Genomic DNA, 16,806 nt, shown 5'->3' with positions numbered 1-16,806 from the left:
GCTGCACAGCACTTACCCGCTGGCCTCTGCTACATAAGCACCTCCTTTCACTGACATTTTGTTTAAAAATACCAAACTTTTAAGAGCTTTAGGACCCATTTTGTACCCTATTCATGGAAAATTACAGGTAATGTTTAAAAAAAAAAAGTGGCAGGAAAGAAGAAAACACCACTGATTGAGACTGATGAGCATATTTACATTTTTAACAAACAAGCAAACAAACACAAAATAGCACAGAAGAGCAGAACAGATGGCACTGAATTGCACTCTTCCTGTGTATAAAACAGTCAGCGGCATGATAATGGAGGGAACCAATTAGGCTGCAAGCAAGCCACTCTGTTTATGAAAATGCAGCAGAATGGATCCAAAATCGAGAGCTGACCAAGGGGAAAGTGAAGGAAGATGTCACTCACCCGTACTGAGGGACAGTGCGGGTCCTGCAGTCTTTTCTGGCAGCATGTTCTTCATGTGATTAGCCTTCTCTGGGTGGTTGAAATGGAAAAAAGATTTACCCAGACAAAGAGTGCACCCTGAGGAGAACCACATCACACACACAGTCATTATAACATAAAAACATTGTGCTCAAGTCCAAGGCACTGCTAAGGAAATGAAGCAGTAATAAATCATTACCTAAGACATACAAGCCCACAAGTATGATACGCATTCACTAGTAGCATTAACGTTATGACCAAATAAAGTTACGTAAAATGACAAAGAGCTTTGGTATTTTGAAGATAAAATCCTGTTTCCTGTACACGTCTTAAAATGAATTCAACTCAATAAGACAGAAAGAGAAAGGCAGCCTCTTGATTAAGTGAAAAAACAGATCCAGAAAGATCTTCTGAAGCAACGTCTTTTGGAGGACTTAAATCCACAAGACTGATTTTCCCCTTAAGTCTGGGGCACATCCTCTCTCTCCCTTTCAGTTTCTTTTCTTTCCCCCTCTCTTCGTTTTTTTTTTTTACAACTGATTTCACTTCCAGAAGTGATCTTAAAGGAATAGTTTCACTCAGGCCATCCAAGATGTAGAGGAGTTTGTTTCTTCATCAGAACAGATTTGGGGAAAATTAGCATTACATCACTTGCTCACCAATGGATCCTCTACAGTGAATGGGTGCCGTCAGAATGAGAGATCAAAAAACTGATAAAAACATCACAATCACCCACAAGTAATCCACACAACGCCAGTCCATAATCTAACATCTTGTGAAGCGAATAGATGCATGTTTGAAAGAAACAAATGCTTTATTAAGGCATTCCTAAGATCGAATCTTTACTGCAAGCTAAAATATGAGTCCTCTGCTTTCTCCAGTAAAGAATTTGTCTTGTCTGAATCAACAGAGAAATATGCAAAGATCAAACACTATTTACAAGTAAAAACAATTCTAAACAAATATGTCAGTGGATTTTGATGCGAGAGGATAAAAGGGGAAGAACTTTTTCACTGGAGGAAGAGTTATTGATTATTGGATTATTGATTATTATTGAGTATGGCCAGAAGCAATGGTTTAAAGTTGCACCTTAATGATGGATTTGTTTCACACAAACGCAGAGCTTTTTGCATCACAAGTGACTGGTGTGGATTACTTATGGAATATTGTTTGACTCCCATTCTGAAGGCATTCACTGCAGCGGATCCTTTTGTGAGCAAGTGGCGTAATGTTTAATTTCTCAAAATCTGTTCCAATAAAGAAATGGATTCAAGGATGGCCTGAAGGTGAGTAAAGTTTCAACATATTTTCATTTTTGGGTGAACTATTCTTTTAATCTGACAAAACCTCCTTATGGTGATGTCATCAACTAGAAAACAATTTTTTTTTTAAGTGGTCAAACGCAAATTGGTTTTATGGTTTGTTTCTTTTAATTATGAGTAGCTAACCAAAAGAAGTCTATGGTTCTATAAAACATCAGATAGTTTGGGAGGCTTTTAGGAAATATCTAAAACACTCTGTAACAAAACTAACTCAAACAAAGGCTCTTTCTCCTCAATACACCAAATGTATAATAATCTATTTGTAAAGACATGCTGTAAGCACACAGGCTTTTCCTGAAACTCACTGAACACTCAAACTCCCATCAGACTCTCCTGAGCAGCTCACTCCTGCAGTCTGCGGCTGCCTATGAGGAGTCTGCGCAGGAAGTGGGGGATCGTTTTACACTGTCGGCAACACAATCCTTCACCGTGAGTTCACCATCGCCAGCCACCTGAGAAAGCTTTGGCTTTCCTCTAAACCAACAAAGACCCGAGTCGATTGTCTTACCCAGACAGAAACAGAGCACTGGGAATTTTCTCTATCTTGCTCCATTTGTTAACAATTGTGTGAACTGTGAATTTGCATGGCAGTTGTTTCATTGTTATTGAAACAATGCTGTGGAATGAGGTGATGAGGTACGTCAGCTGAAATGTTATGATATGTGATTATTAGGCTCTCTTGAATGTGCCAAATTCTCGAGTCTGCTGCGACGTCTCTCTCACTCTCTCCCTCACTGGCTGACACTAACTCTCAAACATATGGAAACCCTCCCTTCCCTCTTGGCCTAACGCACATCATTTGATCAGCACAGCCTTGGACTGGAGGAATGTACAATTACATACTATATGTCTCCATAACGGTATCATGTGTAGTGTAATCACTGCTCTCTGAAGTTTAACAGCTTGCTTTAGTTTTCGGTTTTGGGAAAGGACTGCGAGTGAGTTTTACTAAACTCTGGGATTTCCAGGTCTGAGTCGGGCCTGTACAAACCACATTCATTCTCTGTCTAATGATTTGCAGCACTTGTCATCCTTTCAGCACGAAGCCCCTGCCAAAGTGATAAAGCCTGTTTAAACAGAACCAAAAGTGCCATGCTTAAAGATTTTATAATTTTTTAGCTATCTGAAAAACTCTATAAATACTGCAAAAGTCCAATTCTCTGGCAAAAGCACCCCTTGCTTCTTCCAGCAGGCCTTAAAAATTATACTGGTGACCATAGTTTCCATCCAATGCTGTAATTCCTATAGCTTAATAATTACAGTACTTCCACAGACATTGATGATAATCGCAATATTTATGATAAGCGTCAGTATGGCTTTTCATATATTTGATTACATCCTTGTGTAAAGCCATAATAAAGTAATCTGGGATATCCTTCAAATAAGAAGCCTTTTTGTGTCTTTGTTTTTAATGGGTAACACTAAATGATCAGTTTTCACAACAGTAACTATTGTGTTTTAGTACAAACCGGTTACCATAGATTTTTGTAAAAGACTAAAATATTTTGTACGTTAATAAACACATAATTAGAAATCAATACATAGAATGAAAAATAAAAAATAAAAGATTGATTTATTCAATGAATATAAAACATAAAAAATGACCATAAATAAAAACAGAAATATTAAATATATATAAATATCAATAAAAGACAATAAAATGCTAGACACTCAACAAGCAAATAAAAAGATTATTAAAACATAAATAAAACAACAAATAATATTTCTATATGTAAATTAATAATATAACATTAATAAATAAAATAGTTTGGCAAGGTTTTTGTGAAAATAAATACATTTTCATTTCTAATTTACCAAAATAAAACTATGTGGATTTACATGAAACATCTGAACATGTTTGGAGGAGAGCACTATGACAAAAGTTACTACACTCAACAATAATCGCTTTAATATACCGGGGTTAAGCGGGTTAAATATCATCGATCTGTTCGCGTGTGCCGCAGAGCAAACAACCGCACGCGCTGCTCTGTTTAAACAGCACTGAATTTCGTCACGTCGTGTTTGTCAGTCTAAAGTTCTTTAAACATGGCCTCAAACTACTTTACTACAGGATAAAAACAAAAGCAGCTCAAAAACCGCTCTACATTAATCCCTGCCCGACTAACTGGACCGCAATATTAATTTCCCAACAATAAAACTCTAGGTTAAATGAAACTATAGTACCAACGCCGCTCTTCACAAGGCTCCAAGTAACTTTTCTTGAGCTCTGCTTGCAGCTGAAGAAATATAAACTAACCTTTATTTAGTGTCCCATTGATGAAGTCTCAGGAGGAGGAGGATGTGTGCTCGGTCCTCTCACGACAAAGAGGACAGACGCGATGCTCAGTGCTTGTCTGCGGACACGCCTCCTCTCAGCGGGGACGCGCTTAGTGGAACTCTGACTTATGGCTGATCACAGAGTGACTCACAACAAATACTAATTGAGGTATTGTCATGGGACACTTCAATTGCATTCAACGTTTCTGACTCTCAGATATTGTTTGACCTACATCCAACACGTTAGAGCAGGCTGATTGAACACACATCCTGTATTATAACTCAATTTTCTGTTTTCTTACTGTAATGTATGACACATATCTTAAAGGTCTGGTAACAATTACCATATCAACCCTTTCACTGCCAGCTATACATATTTGCTAGCCAACAAAAACACTTGATTTTTTTTAGGCTCACTATGAGCTTTTTCATCTTGACGTGCCATGCAATTTAGGTCATACAGATGGCTCAAAAAATTATATATATATACACATACAGTACATAACACACATGCAGTATATCTATATAAATTGCCTCATTTTGACTACTAATAATTGCTCATAGCTTGTCAATTAACTTAGCTTTTAGAATGCTATTACATACTCTCAGATAATGACTAAAGCACTCTTTGGCAGTTCTTTGGCAGAAGTAGTTTTAAAAAGTTTGAAAAACTAACCAACATTTCACAAAAGGTGACACTATAGAGCACCTGATCAACGCCCATTTCTGAGCTTTTGCCAGTTTCTAACTATCATTAATACTAATGTGTGTGTTGAGTTTCATGAAATTCTAAGCATGTTAAGTGCCTTAAAACACCGGAAAAGAATATTAAAGTTTGATGCATTGCCATGGCAACAGTATTCAAGACATCAAGAATCCCTTCACAGCTTTACATCTGCCGTGTTTTTACATTATTCTGATGAAGTTTGAAGAAAATCAAGTAAAAAAACAAACTATGAGCTTTTTCATCTGAACGTGCCCTGTAATTTAGGTCATACAGATGGCTAAAAAAAATTATATATATATATATATATATATATATATATATATATATATATATATATATATATATATATATATATATATATAATGCTATTACATACTCTCAGATAATAACTAAAGCACTTTTAAGTTCTTTGGCAGAAATAGTTTAAACAAGTTCAAAGTAAAATTTCCCTGATCTCAACACTTTTCTTTAACTTTACTGTAGAACGGAAGTTCTCTGGCCAATCCGAAACAAGCTTTTGTGTGTTTCACTGGTTGCAAATCTTCTGCTTGACCTTGCATTAATTCTGTGACCTAGAGAGTGCACTGGCATATTTTCCATTGTAAATTTCCCTCAGTGTAACAGTGTTCAGCTAGGAGGAGGGTGGGGGGAAGAGATGGAAAGACGTTCTCTCCCTCTGCCGCCCAGCAGGCACTCTCAGAACTCCAGTTGCATCATGGGGAGGGGGCGCTGGAGTGCTGCCCAGCAACTCTGATTACTTCCAGACCTCGGCTACACATTTCAACACACTTAAACACAGACATTCCCATATCCATGCACTCATACAGCAGCATATGAACGCATGTGGATATACGCCATTATAAACATTAACTCTAAATACTCTTGTAATTAACCTAGATACATAACAGATGCAGTTTTGTATATTTTTCTCACTTGTTAGCCAGGAAGACAGTGGTAAAAAACACAAACAGATAGCACAACAGCAAGCCGAGGAGTGAACCAACAGGAATGTTTTTTCAAGCCTGATGCACTGGTGTTATTGTTAACTAAAACTATTAAAATTGCTTTTGGTAATTGAAACAAAACTGAAATAAAATATATAAGTATTTAATGAAATACGTTTTTAAAAAATTAGACATGTTACTAAACTGAAATAACACTGGCCTAATGGGGATGCATGAAACAGCAAGTAATCTTGGGAATGTTTTTATCTAGCTAACTCTAATGCGTATAATATGCATGGGAATTGCAAAACTTCTGAGTCTCACCATCTGTTTATGCCTGTCAACATCTTCTGACGTCTCTAAACACTGTAAATGTTTACCTGACTACAGGACACAGTCCCAGAATCTTGCGCAGTAGAGTCAGACGAGGAGGATAAGAGATTGAGAGAGACGAGGAGGAGGAGGAGTGTGTGACCAATCAACTATTAAACACTAAAACATTCTCTGGAAGTCTGTAGAGAAACAGAAATGTGTGACCTCATATCACTCTGATCAGCAACACAGGAAGAAAACGAGGGGCAGCGATAGAGAGAGAATGAAAAAGAGAGTTTGTTTATAGATTCTGCTAAACATATGCTAAAAAATCAAAGCACAAGGAGTGTGTGTGTGTGTGTGAGAGAGAGAGAGAGAGAGAGAGAGAGAGAGAAAGAAAGTGGGCGAGAGATGTTATTCCTGTGGTGTGTCAGGCCTGACTGATATCGCTGTTCAGGAAGTCATTCATTGCTGTCGTTTATTTTGATTTCTCTCTGAGGCCGTAAGCAAGCAAGGTTAGATCCACAGAACCTGCTGAGTGGCCAAATAAGATATGCCCACATCAAATAGGTTGAGATATGAAAGAGATGCAATAATAGCAAGTGGGCAGTAGTGGTTAGTTACTGTAACAGTACAGTAAGGGATTTGTAACTGCAATTTTGGAGGGGAGGCTAAAAATACTGTGCATTACCATGAGTGAGCTTTGTTGGCTCGGTGATTGGAACGCCATCAAGATGGCACATATTTCCATCGGGGTGTAAAGTAATAACTCCAGCACTGTTGGTGATGACACAGTGGTGCGGCTGGATCCCTGAACCATCAGTGGTGACATCCTGTGGCGACTCTGCATCCACAAAACCAATCTGTGATATTTCTGTGATATAAAGTAAAGGAACTCAGCAGAGTTTCTTCAAATGAGCATAATTATATTAGTCGAATGAATGAATGAACAAAAAGAAAAAATAAAAAACAATGATTGAATAAATTAATAAATAAAAATAAGTTATATATATATATATATATATATATATATATATATATATAAGTTATACAATAATAAATAATTAAACATTACAAAAATATAATTATATAATATAAATATACAGATAAGTAAATAATAAAAATGAAGAAATAAGGAAAAAACTAAAAGGAAGGAAGGATGGATGGATGGATGGATGGTCCTTGATTACAAACACATTTCTAACCTGAGATCAGTTTTATCTACAATTTTAGCACAGAAACAAAGCTGCTGATTGGATTTTTCACAGAAGCACTGAAACAAAATGCTGTTATGTTGTCATCACATTACTGTACGCTTTTACAACGCTGAATGTACCACACCACTCTGGAAACCCCCATATTAAACAACTGGTATTAAACTCAGCGGGTGGCAAGAGGGTCCATATTCAAACTCAAGTTTATTTCAGCCATCACAGCCTCAGTTTAAGGGGCTACATTATTCCAATCTATTTCCTGTGCAGTCTGGAAACTTTAATGGTCTCAGAGCAGCAAGGTTGCCATGAAGCTAAAATATAACACTACCTATATGGCACAGTAAAACATTTCCATGCTTTTCGCATTAACAAGTAAAACAAGTATTTTTATCACTAATATTCAGAAATGTTTTAATATATATTCAAGACACACTCACCTTCAGTTAGAGGTATCAAAGTAATAAAGCCTCTACCAAGACTGATCAAGTAGGGTGTGGCTGACCACACCTGTAGGCCACGCCCACTCTCAATTAAATCCAACAGGGTTTCCTGAGGATAAGAGCAGGGGTTTCAAGTTTAAAGAGGCCCTGTTTAAAGAGACAGTTCGACCAAAAATAAAATAAAATGTCATTTACTCACTCTCATGTCATTATAAACCTGATATACCTCATATACCTGTACAAAGCTCTAAGCTTTCAAACTAAGATAAATTTGAAAAAATCTGCAATTCAAATGATGGATTAACTCATCTAACTCAGGTACTGCTGCCGTAAAATATATCATAACCCTTCTGAGTCATGGTGAAGTGATTAAGTTTCATAGTTGCTGGAGTAGGTTTTTATAGGCAATTTAATGCAGCCTTTACACTCTCACTGTTTTGGAAAATGGGTTTAGCTGATCTCCCATTGACTCAGAATAAGATTAATTCACTGATGCATACATTTACATATAATCAGAGACAAAATAGCAGTTTTAGAGAAAGGGAGGTTGTCTCAGTTTATGAGAGAAGGAGGAGGATATGGGGGAATGTTTTCATAAGATCTTCTGGGACCAAGTCAGAGAAAGGGACAGGCAGAGGCCGGGCCGAGAGGGCTTACTATAAATTGTCATGACGGAAAAACAAATAAATAACAGAGAAAGTACCATGGTTAAAACACTGAGGAGGCACAGGACTAGCAGCCAAAATTAACAAACACAGAAACCCCTAAAATCAAGCCAACCATTCCACCAGTCTGATTACTTAAAGGGACAGTTCATCCAAAAATGAAACATCTGTCATTATTTATTTACCCTCATGACATTCCAAACCTGTATGACTTACTTTCTTTTGTGAAAAACAAAAGGTGTGTTTTTTAAGAGTGTCCCGCAAAAGCACCAATCATGATAATATATGTAATATAAAAATTGTCCATATGACTTGCAATATACAAGTCTATACTTGCACTACATACAGTAAGTCTAATGAAGTCAGACAATAGCTAATTTGGCACAACGTAAAAAACACATTCAAAAATAATGTAAATTATTTTGTAACTATTCTTTTAAAACATTGTTAAGTATATTTTTTATTTTTTATATTATATTTATACACTATTATAGTATTTAATAATATTTAGAATTTGCATTTATGTTTAATTTTCATTTTAATTCATTTTAATTTCAGTTTTATTATTTTGAAAGTGATTTTGCCATTAATTTTGTCAGTCTTTTTTATATTTTATTGTGTTAATTTATATTTATTTCACTTTCAGTTTTAGTCATTTTAGTATTTCAGCTTATTTTAGCTTCATTTTTATTTTCATTTTCTAATTCATTTTTTAAGCTTAAGTTTTTCTCTCTAAGATAGATAGATATTTTATCTTTTTTCAACTTTAGTTAATAAAAACGATTTTTACTTTTCTTTAACACCTTTAGTCAACAAGAAACAGCTTTAAAATAGACTTCAAAAAATTATGAGTAGGTAGACAATATTTCCATGAAAACCAAGAGTTGGCTGTAAAACATATTCCATTTCTCAATTTTATATAAAATAATAGAAATAAATATTTTACACCAGCGATGCTTTGTGTGCCATAATATGGTTTATGGGCCACAGACTAAAAGACTAACAAAGCTGATGTTAAATGATCTAGAATCCCGCAAAAGCGATGTTTATCTAGATCTTCTTATAACTCTATATTACAAAAAGCAGCACAGCAGTTCTGCTCTGGGATATTTCATGAAACAAGGCTGTTCCCCTTGTTCTCCAGCTGGCTGGTTTTTGGGTGTTTCCTTTTTCTCCTTCGGGAGGAAGTGAGGATCAGAAACAGCTGAAAGCACATCTCTGTTTCAATAATAAAGAAGAAACTCAAAGCTGATCTTGAAGACTTGCACCACCTTAATAAGCTAAAATAGGGGTGATATGTTGTAGCAAAAAGCATAGCAGATCCATTAGCCATGTCAATGGTGCATGTGACCATGAATAAACCCTCTCTAAAGTCACGGCCTTTCTGGATGAGCAGTGAAACAACACCAATTGCGAACTTTTGGCATGACTTGCTGCATTATATTGAGATAATCTCTAAATCTTTTTACAAAGTTGTTTTCCTCGTGTCTAGATGTAAGAGCTACAGTCACTAAGTTGTGCAAGACATCATATTTCAATAACTTCTGCTGACAACAATTTTGATGCTAGGTCAGTTGGTACCAAGGGATTCAATCAAGAACATTAAGTTCACACTTTAATCACAGCAAATATCAAATGCATATATAAGGTTCCAACCCAGCTATATATATATATATGTTCTAAGAATGTTTTGCCAAAATTATAAATAAATTAATTAATAAATGTACAAATAATATTTAAAGATAATTTTTTCAGGATATCATTAAGTTCTTATTTGTATTGAATTGTCATTTGGAATATAGGTTGGTCTTTTAAAGAAGACAATCAGAAGATTATTCCTGAACTAAAAGAATTTCAAAAAATTAAGGTGTAAAGCATTTAAGTTTAAGCCTACTGTAAAAATGTACTGTACAAGTTTACAATTTTTAATAAAAAATAAATATTTTACTAAATATGTTGGAATCTTAAATTGCTATAAAATGAAAGCCATATGTCTAACTAAGTTATGTTCCGAATTTGAAGTTGATATCTCAAAAATTGAGGTAGACACCAGAAATTGCCACCAGTTGACACCCAAACTCCATAGAATATTTTAAGCATTTTCCTGTCACAATTTTAAACATTTCTGTCACAATATTACTACTATTACAAAATATGGAACCTTGAGACTCAGTCCTTTCCAACTACTGTATATATATTTTGTCAAGACCAGAAATAATTTTTATTATAAAATACTGCAGTAAATTTTGACTACTTGACTGATATTAGCCCGGTTTCACAGACAGAGCTTAGACTAAACCAGGATTAGGACATAGTTCAACTAGGACATTTAAGTAATTTTTATAAACATGCTTAGAAAAAACATTACTGGTGTGCGTCTTGAGACAAAACAAAGGCACTGATATATTTTAAGATCAATCAGTGCAAGTTTATTTCAGCTGAAACAGCTCAGACTTACATTTTAGTCTAGGACTAGGTTTAAGCCTTGTCTGTGAAACCGGGGGTTAAAGTTACATTTCCATGGTAAAGCCATGTCCGATTTCAAAATGTATTTCACAGGAGGAATTTTGAGTGTTTAAGCTTCCGAAGGATATTTAATTTATGGATGATTACTAAAATATGCAGATAAGGGATAAAGGCAATAAAAAGAGCTCCAGTTAACAGAGCTGACATTTGGGTTAAAGACCAGATTAGTTTGAGCAAACATAGTAGTCTACTATTAACCTTAAGAAATTAAGACATTTTGTTCACAACTTTGAGAGAACTTTGCCGAAATGCCAAAGTTCTGAGAATATTCCCTGTAGGCTGGGAATCTCAATGATTGCTAGATTATTTTAAGTGCAATTTAGAAGTTTACTTGACCATGTTGTCACGGCTCACTAACTCACTCTGTTGTGATTCACATTCACTGGAGCTGATTTACAGACAACGCAAACAACTGAGATGATTATCCTATGCCATGAGCTATTTGAGGAGCTATTTAAAAATGAGAAAGAGTCTGTTAATGATAATAGCCTGATAATCTTACCTCAGTGGAGATGCTCATTTCAGACCGGAGGGATCAGTAGTTCAGATCACGTACCCTACAGTATAAAGTCCTGTATATTTAAAGTCCTCTCAAACGTTAATCATCTCTGGTTTCTTATTTAATTAACTAGTTACTTCGCTTACAGTAGCCTACATTTGACACACAGCTGAAAAAGCTGGAAAAATACATTTCTGTGCTTTCATTTTTAAATGTCCACGAGGGATAAGGACATTTCGTGTTGTAAACAGGAAAAAAGGATCAGCCCCTTCCCAAAACATTCCTAAGAGATTTAAAACAGTCTGAAGTTATGACTAAAACGTCGTTGCACAATTCAGGCTACATTATTCAACTATGTGACAGTGAGTTCATGGCCGTGAGTAATACATAGCACTTTAATACATTTAAAAACAAAATATAGTCTTCTTTTATTAAATATTATGCAAACACTTGACCTGTTTTTTTCTGACCAGAAAAGAATCACACTTTTAACAGAGAGATAAGCAAGGATACACTAGAACAGGGCTGTCCAAACTCGGTCCAGGAGGGCCGATATCCTGCAGAGTTTAGCTCCAACCCAATTAAACACACCTGAAGCAGCTAATCAAGCTCTTACTAGGTATACTAGAAGCTTCCATGCAGGTGTGTTGAGGCAAGTTGAAGCTAAACTCTGCAGGACACCGGCCCTCCAGGACCGAGTTTGGACAGCCCTGCGCTAGAAGCAGAGTATTTAAAACAACGCAAACAGAAATATTGTCCCCTGCTGGTCATAGACAGGCGGTTTTCATATTCAAACAGTTTATTTATGTATTTCACATGAGTCATGTAGTCTGTTCACATTGCAGCAGATGTTCACAAAAACTAATTGCAACTGAAAATGGTTAATTGTACACGCTTTATCTAATTTAAGAGGTCTATGATGATTAAGTGCAAGATATAAGCTGTATAACTATATAATGCACAAGACATATAATAAAAGAACATTTTTTTTTGCATTAAATTATAGTTTCATTTTTCTCAAATTAGTTTAACATTATTATTGAATCTACCATATGCCATTTACTGAGCTCTGAAATCTAGTTATTATAACTAGTCAGCACCATTTTAATTGATCAATTTAGTCTCAATCACCTGAAGCCATTAATCTGTGAGCGCTCAGGTGTGGAAGATTCATATTTGTTATGAAATCTCTTAATCTCTTCTCCATCTGCTGAGTATGATTCAGATTCAAGTTCATTTCTCTCATTTTCTTTATCATCAGATGCCTCTGCATTCATCTCAGATGTGAGTAGAGTTATGATAGCGCCGGTTGGTGTTTGTGGCCTGGATTCATGTCTTTCCTCTGGTGTGTCAGGCGTAGAGGAATCAGTAATAATCATGCATGTATTTATCATGCTGTTCTCTGTCGGTGTGTGTGGCAGGACGTCGTTCTGAAAGCCATCAGGATGTTGTTTGAGTGGTTTGGATGATTCATAAAGTGTTGTGTTGGACGGCGCTCTGTGAATGTCTGGCTCTACTGATTCCAAACCGTTGCACTTGGGTTCATCTTGTCCTTGTCTCTCAAATGCCGGGATTTCTGCTAAAATTAAGTATTAGAATTAGAAAGTGTTGCATTTGCGGCAGTATGAATGGATGAAAGAGGATAATTATTTACCGGATTTGTTGCTGCCTCTGATTCGTTTGTTGATGTCTGAATGGCCGTGTACTGGATGTTCACCTGCAAGAAACAATATGCCTGTAATAAAAGCTCAAGTAAAACTGCTTTTGAAAATATACTACATTGTGCAATATTACACAAAATGTTTTGTTTTATGTATTATATATGAAAATATAAAATAAAAATGCTATCAAATTAAAAAAATCTTATAATAAAATGTTTTATGTAATACATTATCATGATATACTAATATATATATATATATATATATATATATATATATATATATAAAATATAAAGTGCTATTATTTAAAGTACAATAAAGTAAAAGCTAAAAATAAATTGCTTTTAATAATATTAATTGTGTAATTTTACACAAAATATATTAAAATGTTTTATGTATTATAATATGCTAAATATTACACATATATATTTGTTTTCAATAATATATTACTAAAATGTTAAAAATATTACACAAAGTACATTAGAACATTTTATATGATATATTCTTATATTAACATATATGATAATATATAAACAATGCATAATAAGATATATATTATTTACATATATTTAAAAAAACATATATATATGTATATATAAAAAATTACCTTTCAATCTAAAACATCGGGACAGGGCAACAGACACAGTGATCAGAAATATGAAGACAGATGCAGCTGTTCCCCACCATGACCTTCTGCAGTCATTCTCATCATCATCTGGAAAAAAAATATAGTTTATGAATTAACATTCATAATGACTGTGCCAATCTTTCAAAGACACAATTTAAAAAAAAAAAAAATTTGTCGAAGTAAATCTCACCATTTACACGAACTGTAATATTGACATGAGTTTGGACTTGATGTCTCATCTGGAAGCCGTAGAAAGTGCAAATGTAGGCACCGCTGTGTCCCAATCTGTCTGGATTCAGCAGATGAAGGGAACCGTTGCCTAAATGAGCCTGATCTATATCAAGTTCAGCTTTACTTTCCCACAGGTTCGCAATCCGACGGGTCCGGCTGTCGTAAGTGAAGATGACGATGGATTCTGTGGTTCTGATGAAGGTCCAAGTGAGGGTAAAATTGTGGCGAGGTTGTGGCACCACGCAGGGAACCAAGAGTCCAGAGCCCTCCTCACCAAATAACTCTTCTGAAAGATTCAAATGATTCAAAGAGCTGTTTGAACTTTGTAACAAACACCTTTTCTGACAGTCTGTGTTTCAGTAAGTAGTTACCTTGGTGATGCAGCGATGCGGTCCACACCTGCATCTCATCCGCGGACACAACAGAGCAGAAGTAAGTGTGATCTGAGATGTTTCCTATCATACTGACACTGCTCTCGATGGTGAACAGGCCCTTGGAGTCCGAGGTTTTACGAGTGAAGTTCTGGAGGCTTCTGGTGTCAGTAGGGGGATCAGTGGCCCATGTGACCTCAGGAGCCGGATAGATGTTCTGGGACAGACAGATCACCCGTTCCTCAACCATCTCAAGCTTCACAAACTGGATCAGAGCTAAGTGTGACAGAAAACACACCACATAAAATGATCTAAACGTAAGATTATCTAAATGATCTAAACATAAGTTTGATCGTGTTCTTTTTTGCCGTGATACAATTAAAATGAATTGATAAGTTATTATGTGAACTTGGTCTATACAATCTATACATAGTGATTAGTAATTGTTATATAAATGCCAATAAACCTTTAAATTGAATCCATATTATTTTATTTGCATGTATTGTAATGAAACACTACAATCATTTTTCAATCTTTTCAATGCCAAATTAAATCTAATGGTCTCTCGAAAATGACCGGTATAAATAGGCTTCCACAAATATGGAGTTATTTATATATTTTTATATGTAACGTTTCATTTTTACTGTATAAAATATTTTTTTGTTTATGCACTTATACACTTGTTTATACATTGTTTATCAAAACAAATGTTTAAGGCAGCTATGTATTTTCATGTATGAGGTCTAAACTTTACAGTATAAAAATATTACACAAACCTAGAAAATATGTGCAAAACTAAATAAAAAAAAAAATTAAAATATACTTAAAAAAATATATATATATTAAATGAGTACTGTGTTTTGTGTCTTATCTGTGAATAGAATAAAATACCTTCATATTAAACCCTTTTTGTAACCAAACAATATATTTTAAAATATATATAAAATATTCATCTATACATCTATATATTATTGTTAACACTTTTTAATGCTTAAAACCAAATAAACAAACCTGGAGAAAAATGTGTAAGGCAACTATGTATTTTCATGCATGAGCTCTAATTTTTACAGTATAAAACTATGTGTAAAATATTTATGTTTTGTTGTTGTTAACACTTTTTTGTACTTAAAACAAATACTAACTAATATTAAAATCAATTATTTTTTAAATAAAAAATACATAGTAAGAAATGAGTTTGTATTAAAGTCTTATCTATGAATAGAATAACATAATTTGGGATTAATCTTATTTGTTTATTATTTCCGACCAGGTTTTTTAACCCAGAACGAAACAGTATCTATTAGACTCAGCAAATTTGAACTTAATTTGTGTATTATTATTTCCATCAGTGTTATTCATTTTACTTTTCACTATCTTTCTCTGAACTTTTCCACAGAGCCCCTAGTGCCCTCTTGTGGCCACCAGTCCTGTCCAGTACTATAGTTCTTACACTTACTGTAGCTGAAACATAGCTTTTTACATCCGACAACCTTTATACACAAATAACCCAAGCAAACCCAGAAATACGACAAACCTGTGACCCTGTTACTGACCTTTGACCCCCAGGTTAACAAAGGTTTCCTGGTTTCCCTTCCTGGTGCTGGTGTAGCACTTGTACCTCCCTTGGTCCTGGACTTTCACTTTCCTCAGCACCAGAGAGGCATTTCCCTGTGCGATCTGGGAATTAAACAGGCTGGTCCTGCCGCTGAAATGCTTGTTCTGGAGGCCGTACTGGTCTTTATTGTAGTAGTAGCTGTGGACGGGGATCTGCTGCTTGTACCAGTGGATGACCACGGCTCCTGTGGGCTTGAAACTGCAGGGCAGGACGCAGTCTTCATAGAACAGACATGTTACGTGTGCATCTAGAGCGAGACCAGCACATGTAAAGTTCAGAATCAGTTGAAAGATAAACAGTTTCTCATGTAGTTTAATTGCAATGTAAAGTTCAATATTGCTTTGTTTGCAAAAATACAGGCTTTTATTCGTTCTCTCAACAGATATCAGTCTCACAACAGAGTTTGGTTGCCTTGGTTTAAAATTGCTTTGTGCCGAACAATGGCAAATTAATATTTGCACATAAAAAATGTATTAGTTAACCTGTTGTTTTGCTCAAATGGTCTGTTTTCCTACAATCTGTTTTCCCTACAATTTAAATAGTTATTTACTTGTAGGCTGCTTATTCCTCATAAATGAATCACAGATTGTTCTCTTTCACAAGGGTCATTAATCTGAGACTAATGGAGTTTCCTACAAGTGCTGCTTTGATCCATTTACTGAGCCAAGAGCTACAACTGAACAACTTAAATGACAGACGTAAAACCAAAAGAAAAAAGGACTAAACAAGCACCATTAAAATAAAATAAAACAAAAAATATTCAGTTATCTTATTACATGTACAAATAATAAATACAAATAGATTTTTACATCATAAATTAAACAGTTCTATTATACATTAGTTTTTAAAAAAAAAACAAATTTTAGACTTTAACATGCACACTACTAAATCAAATGTAGATACTTTTTATATTTTCATTATATAACAAATTATTTTTATATAT

The 16,806-nt window shown here is 34.9% G+C and overlaps 2 protein-coding genes across 12 annotated transcripts in view; both read right to left on the bottom strand.

Annotated features, from left to right (window-relative positions):
* Positions 1-11,463, bottom strand: part of LOC306864142 (pleckstrin homology-like domain family B member 2) — a 29,630-nt gene extending 18,167 nt beyond the window's left edge. For 6 of the 10 annotated variants that reach the window (XM_079407867.1, XM_079407870.1, XM_079407872.1 and 3 more), the window contains exons 1-4: positions 11,361-11,463; positions 7,665-7,776; positions 6,705-6,887; positions 414-530 (exon numbers count right to left, since the gene is read on the bottom strand). In XM_079407867.1, coding sequence (XP_079263993.1) covers positions 414-530; positions 6,705-6,887; positions 7,665-7,776; positions 11,361-11,378 — 430 coding nt within the window. In that variant the 5' untranslated portion in view covers positions 11,379-11,463. Of the gene's footprint in view, positions 1-413; positions 531-4,010; positions 4,942-6,704; positions 6,888-7,664; positions 7,777-11,360 lie in introns of those variants that run through there. The other 4 variants (XM_079407875.1, XM_079407876.1, XM_079407868.1 and 1 more) reach the window with 2 other exon arrangements.
* Positions 11,464-11,738: 275 nt separating this feature from the next.
* On the bottom strand, positions 11,739-16,673 carry LOC306864123 (uncharacterized protein). Of its 2 annotated transcripts, none has more exons than XM_079407841.1 (6): positions 15,802-16,559; positions 14,249-14,524; positions 13,837-14,163; positions 13,626-13,733; positions 13,012-13,074; positions 11,739-12,936 (listed from the first exon to the last, which is right to left on the bottom strand). In XM_079407841.1, the coding sequence occupies exons 2-6, from the start codon at positions 14,496-14,498 to the stop codon at positions 12,485-12,487; spliced, it is 1,200 nt and encodes a 399-aa protein (XP_079263967.1). In that variant the 5' UTR covers positions 14,499-14,524; positions 15,802-16,559; the 3' UTR covers positions 11,739-12,484. The 2 variants fall into 2 exon arrangements, with proteins under 2 accessions (XP_079263967.1, XP_079263968.1); XM_079407842.1 differs by having other exon boundaries at positions 11,764-12,933; positions 15,802-16,673.
* Positions 16,674-16,806: the final 133 nt, after the last annotated feature.

Source organism: Barbus barbus (genome assembly GCF_936440315.1).
Source record: "Barbus barbus genome assembly, chromosome: 45".
NCBI classification, from domain to species: Eukaryota; Metazoa; Chordata; class Actinopteri; order Cypriniformes; family Cyprinidae; genus Barbus; species Barbus barbus.
Note: the sequence above shows the minus strand (reverse complement) of the source record. Positions and strands in the feature narration are given on the sequence as shown.